At 50.4% G+C, this 5,992-nt stretch overlaps 1 protein-coding gene across 1 annotated transcript; it reads left to right on the top strand.

Moving 5' to 3' along the window:
- The first annotated feature begins 479 nt into the window (after positions 1-479).
- On the top strand, positions 480-3,310 carry LOC138912745 (uncharacterized). The gene is made up of 3 exons (XM_070214031.1): positions 480-519; positions 733-2,291; positions 2,390-3,310. Exons 1-3 carry the CDS (start codon positions 480-482, stop codon positions 3,308-3,310), a joined length of 2,520 nt encoding a protein of 839 aa, XP_070070132.1.
- Positions 3,311-5,992: the final 2,682 nt, after the last annotated feature.

Below are 5,992 nucleotides of genomic sequence, written 5' to 3'. Positions count from 1 at the left end.
TGCCCCCGCAGCATACGCCAGTCACGTCAGCTGTCGGCAAGATCAGCTGTGACCGAGTGTTGAGAAGCACCAATAAAATCGCACAGGTCTGGCAACACTCCGCCGCCAACAGGGGGCGCTGTGCTAATCGACCAGCAGGAGGCGCTGTCGCCAGTTTTTGTGCTGACTAAAGCTACATGCTATGACGTGCGTATGCAATCTGCATAGCATAGCTTTCAGGGCTGCTGCTCTTGATCCTTGGCAGGAGGTAGTGGAATGCGGGTGAAACCCAAACACAAGGCTCGCACAGAGGAACTTTAAGGTGGTAAAGGTCATGGAGCAGACCAATTGCCAACCCCACCGCTGGGCGGTACACCTTTAAACGGGGCTCTGGCGACTCCCACCTGCTTAGTCACGGGGAAACCAACGAGGCCAACGAGGGACCTCGCAAGTACACATGCCGCCCCCGCCCCACCCCTCCACGTAGCGTCTGTCCCACAATGGGCGGCTACGTGATCTGCGTCTGGGCCATAGTGGTCGGTAGAAGATCAAGCAGCAGGCCATAGCTGCACCCAAAAAAAAAATGCTAAATCCAGGTAGCGTCTGACCCAAAGTGGGCGGCTATTTGGTCTGCGTCTGCGCCATAGTGGCCGGCAGCTTCAGTACCTGGCAGAAGGTATAAAATGCAGCCTAGCATTGGGCGACAATGCAACTGAATGTCTGGAATGTCTGCTAAAAACAATTCTACTCCAGGTGGCAGCCACAAGAGTGGAAATCCACCCGTGGGAACCCCCACGGTTAGGGCAAGGATTCTGGAGGGCCTACCAAACATTCCAACACACCCTGCCGTGGCGGTGACTGACTTGGCCGCCACGCTAGGTAATGCACCAAGCCAGAAGGAGGAGACGAGCAAGGGAGACGCAGCGGCTTTCAGGAAGAGCAGTCTGCTGGCCCGATCCCCACCCCTCGCGCCATCCCCGGTGCCGGAGAGGAGTGCGGTCGGCGATCCGGTAGACTCGGCCAAGAGGGGCAGAGACCCGGCCAGTCTGACGAGCGGTCCGAAGGGTACGCTCCCAAAAAAGAGCAAAGCTGCCCAGGAGGAGCCCACTTCTGACGCTGAAAAGAAGCAGGAGCAGGCGCTCACTCGTACCGAGTGCGTCACCAAGCTCGAAAAGCTGCTGGACGAACTCCACAGCCTGGTGCACGAGAAGCAGGTGCGCCATATTAATATGAAGGCGATGATAGCGGAGATGCGGAAGCTCAAATCTGGCATCGAGCAGTCGGCAGTGGAGCCCGAGGAAACGAGTGCGCTGGAGAGCGTAGGCTGCAAATGCTCCCTGACCCAACCAGCTGGGAAGCCTGTCGAAACCAAGGCACAGCAGACGGCGGTAGTGCCGAGGAAAGACCGGGCAGTTCAGACTGACCCGTGGAGAAGGGTCAGCCAGCAAGACGGCATAGCCGGGGCTAGTGTCGCCCCCAAACAGAGGCGAGCCCCTCCAACCCAGACCACAGCCCCCGCAGCGCCAAGGAACGGCGCCAAAAAGGCTCGGCCAGATGCCCTAGCGATGCCTCAGGTATCGGAGCGTCGGCAAGGGAGTACAGTAAGGCCACCCGAGCCCGAGCCCATGACTGCCGGGAATTCGTGGAGCACAGTGGCTAGAAAGAGAAAACAGACTCGCAGAGCACGCCCAGACGCGGTGGTAGTGGAAGCTCCAGGGAGCGAGATCCTGGCCCTGGTCACGAGAAGGGAGGACAGCCAGCTGACCGATCTCGGAGGGGCTGTCACCAAAGTGCGTCGGTCGGCTAGGGGAAATTTACTCCTTGAGGTAGCCAGAGGGACATCAGAGAGCGTCGAGTCCATGAGAGACAGCATCTCCAGGGTCCTGGGCGACGCTGCGGAAGTGCGAGCCCTAACGGAGGAGTCGAAGGTCTGCGTCTTCGATATACGCAACCTCGACGCGATCACGACGGAAAGCGAGATACGTACCGCCCCCGCCGAGCAATATCAGCTAAGCGAAGGAGCAGTGAGAATACGAAGTCTCCGCCCCGGGTACGGGGAATCAAAAACGGCGGTCTTTAGCCTGCCTTGCTCGATGGCGAAGGAAGTCAGGCGGCGCGGGGAGGTCCGTATAGCCTGGACCAGGTGCAGAGTGCGGGAGCGCGAGGGCCCTCCTCTCTGCTTCAGATTCCTGGAGCTAGGACACATCGCCATTAGGTGTAGGAGTCTCGTGGACAAAAGCGGCTGCTGTAGCAAGTGCGGCGAATCAGTCCACAAGGCAGTTGCCTGCAAAAAGGAGCCAGTGAACCCTCCAGTGAGTTCCAGAAAGGTCAACGCTCGACCCGGCAGCAAAAGCAGTCAGGCCGGAAACGGCGGTACCGGTATCCCGAGCAACGTATGTAATTGATTCAGCTCAACCTGAATCACTGCAGAGCGGCGCAGGACCTGCTGATGCAGACGGTGCGCGAGGTAGCGGCGGATGTGGCCATACTTAGCGAGCCATACAGGGTGAGTGTGGGAGGAGAGTGGGCTAAGGACCGCTCTGGCAAGGCGGCTCTTTGGCTCTGCGGAGACAGGCGACTGAGGATGTCCAACATTCTGGCAGCGGACGGATTCGTGCGGGCGGAGGTTGGCAGCTACTCCATATATAGCTGCTACCTGGCGCCTAGTCTCCCACTGGAGGCGTTCTGTAGGATCTTGGACGACCTAAGCTCCGATCTACGTGGCAGGGCCAACGTTATAGTCGGAGGAGACTTCAACGCCTGGGCCCAGGAGTGGGGATCCGTCTCGACCAACGTCAGAGGACGCGCGGTACTCAAGGCGTTTGCATCGACAGACGTCGTCCTCCTCAACGACGGTGAGCGGCCTACGTTTGCAAGAGCAGGAGCCGCCTCCATCATCGACCTAACGTATGTGAGTGGAACAATTTCCCAAACCGCTAGATGGGGAATCTGCGACGCATATACCGGGAACGATCACGAGGCGATCCTATGCTCAGTGGGAGTTTCCGCGGAAGATACCCGCTCAGTACCGCGGCCCAGAAAAGCCTACCGGCCTGACACGCTGTGCACGCAGGCTTTCGCAAACGCGTTGGACGGCATGGCGGCCGAAGTGACGGGTGGAGCCAACGAGATGGCGAACCGCATCGCAACAACCCTGGAGCTTGCCTGCGACCAGAGTATGCGACTGAGAGACTCGTTCCGAAGGAACCATAGGCCAGTGATCTGGTGGAGCGATTTGATCGCCGACCTCAGGACCACCTGCCTCCGAGCCCGTAGGCAGCTGACCCATGCGCGCGACACCCCACGAGTAGCGGAGCGCAGTGAGGCCTAGTGAGCATTGCTTTGCGGCCGTACCGCACAGTGAGAGCCATTGTCCCGTTCGCGAGAGAGGTGCACCACCGTTTGTATTTTTTAATTACATCCGAGCCGTAATTTATAAGGTTAAAAAAAATTAAAATAAATAAAAACACGAATACAAAAAAAAAAAAAGACCTTGGAGTGTTATTCAACCAGAACTTAAATTTCTCTAATCACACTGGTATCATAGTTAGTAAAGCAAAAGGGGTTTTTGCCGTTGTTAAGCGTTGGTCGAAGGAATTTGAGGACCCCTACACCACAAAACATTTATACATTTCCTTGGTTCGTCCAATTCTTGAATACTGCTCGTGTGTTTGGTTATCCTAATATACCATTTATCAGGACCTTATCGAATCGGTACAGAAACAGTTCCTTTTGTTTGCTCTACGTGGTATAAACTGGGAAACACATCGACACCTTCCATCGTACGTGGATAGACTACGTCTACTTAACCTGCCCTCCCTCAAGGATCGTCGGACCATGGTGTTATGTTTCTGCACCAATTAATTACTGGACTTGTAAATTCAAGCTATCTTCTTGGTCAAATTCGGTTCTATATCCCTGTAAGGTCTACTCGGCACTTTTGACCTATTGCCCTCGATATTTGTAAAACGACCCTGCAGCAAACGGAATCAGCTTTTGACCGGTAAAATACTAGTTGGGTCAGAAAAGTTAACTAGTTCAAGTTATTTCCATTTTCTTGTAACGAACTTGTCCATTTTTCATATGCTTGTCATCGGAAACAACTAGTCCACTTGCTACTAGTTTTTCACTAGTGACTGTTAACCAATTAACGGTTACAGCTTTTAAACTACACTAAAAAAAAATATTTTCATGAAAAAACTAAAAATTAATCTGTAAACCATCAAGTGATTGGATTTCACTAGTAGTTGACGATGCCTAACTTGACGCTCTCCTAATTTAGTAGCCAATAAATAGGCGAGGTCCTTAGTAGAATTATAATTATCTAGGACTTGAACACGGGACCTTTGGATTTGTAGACACACTAACTGATTGAGCCATACACGCAACACATTTTGTAATGCCCTAACAAGGTTTCTGAATTTTAGTGTGACGTAATTAAAAAACAGTGATTTTTATAATTTCAGTCAGATGTTTGCAACGCAGTGAAGTAGACGTTTCCGACCAAATAAAGTATATATATTCTTGATCAGCACCAATAGCCGAGTCTATCTAGCCATGTCCGTCTGTCCGTCTGTCCTTCTGTCCGTCTGTCCGTCTGTCCGTTTCTATGCGAACTAGTCTCTCAGTTTTAAAGCTATCGCGATGAAACTTTCCCGAAAGTCTTCTTTCTATTGCAGGTAGTACATATGTCGGAGCGAGCCGGATCAGACCACTATATCTTAAGGCTCCCATAGGAATATTCAAACATATATAAGAAAATTCATTGATACTTTGTAGGAAGTAGGCGTTTTAATTCTTGACTACTTAAAAACAAAATTCAAAAATAGAATCGCTGAATCTGGAATCCCTGGAACTGCACTGAGTGAGTATTACTTTATCTGCAAGGGTATATAAGCTTCGGCTGGCCGAAAATAGCTACCTTTCTTGTTCACATATATATTGCCTCGGACAGATTAAATAAAGTTTAAAATAAAACTAAAGCATCACCTAGCAAACAAAAAGAAATGTACAGAGACTGGGGATTGAACCGAGGACCTCGAGTGTTTGATTTGTTTAGTGTAAAATTTCCCAAGACATTTACACTCTAGGCTATATTTTAGGATCATATGTGTTTCATTTGCAACTAGTTAAATTCAAGTTGCCTTTTAACTAGACCCTTACATGTATTTGTTCTACCAGTTAAATATTTTAAAGGTTTTTTTTGTCAGAAAGGTACTAGTCCGAGACAAGTTTCTTTTTTACTAGTTTTGTATTAATCATTTTTTCGACTAGCACAAATTTTCTAGACCCTGTGTAGTCCAAATGCACTCAGACAAATTCCGGTTGCTTTATATTAGTTGTATAACTAGTTGTTTTTCAGACTAGTTCGCATTTTTCCTGCAGGGGAACTTTCAGTTACATGATCCATATCGCGTTTTATGTTCGCATTTTAATGAAGTATTTTTTGATGTTTTCTGAATGCTCTCCTCCTCACTCCTTGCAAAGGAGTTCGAGCAGCCGCCCTCAAATGTGTGATACACTCGATCGCCTATCGACATGTGCAACCCGTAGCCGGTAGCAATTGTCCGTTAGCGACTACGCCCAGAAGTAGGCAATATTATTGCTTCACCGGGCGCCGCATCAACACGACCTCTACCTGTGGGGTCTCGATCCGTCGTGGCTGGGAGCTTTCGTAAGCTTGCCCTGCGATCAGCTGACCCCGTTGGCGTTGTACAGCACTAATCATGCCAGCTGAGCATGGTGCGGCACAAAGCGTGGGAAGCTGGAGAGGAAGTGCAACAACAATATTTACCCGCCATAACTAGGGGCATCGAATATATGAAAAACCTGACGCTTAAAAGCGCGGGAAATGGCGAAAAGCGAAATTTGAGAAAAATGCGCGGCAGAAAATTCGTCGGGAATATAATTCTGGAATTAGAACTTCTCACTACTCAACTTTTACCACTTTAATTTTTTGCTAAGCTACAAATGGTGTTCACTACGACGAGAAATTGGAAAATTTTATTTTTAA

This window comes from Drosophila takahashii, chromosome 2R (assembly GCF_030179915.1).
Source record: "Drosophila takahashii strain IR98-3 E-12201 chromosome 2R, DtakHiC1v2, whole genome shotgun sequence".
In the NCBI taxonomy this organism is placed as follows: domain Eukaryota; kingdom Metazoa; phylum Arthropoda; class Insecta; order Diptera; family Drosophilidae; genus Drosophila; species Drosophila takahashii.
The sequence above is the reverse complement of the archived record's forward strand: the minus strand, read 5'-3'. Positions and strand labels throughout refer to the sequence as shown.

Bases quoted from the DNA above. Each gene is read 5' to 3' on its own strand.
- LOC138912745 (XM_070214031.1), top strand. From the start codon at position 480: ATGGGCGGCTACGTGATCTGCGTCTGGGCCATAGTGGTCG. The intron at 520-732 runs GTAGAAGATCAA...ATTCTACTCCAG, and splicing joins CGTCTGGGCCATAGTGGTCG to GTGGCAGCCACAAGAGTGGA. The intron at 2,292-2,389 runs GTGAGTTCCAGA...TAATTGATTCAG, and splicing joins AGGAGCCAGTGAACCCTCCA to CTCAACCTGAATCACTGCAG.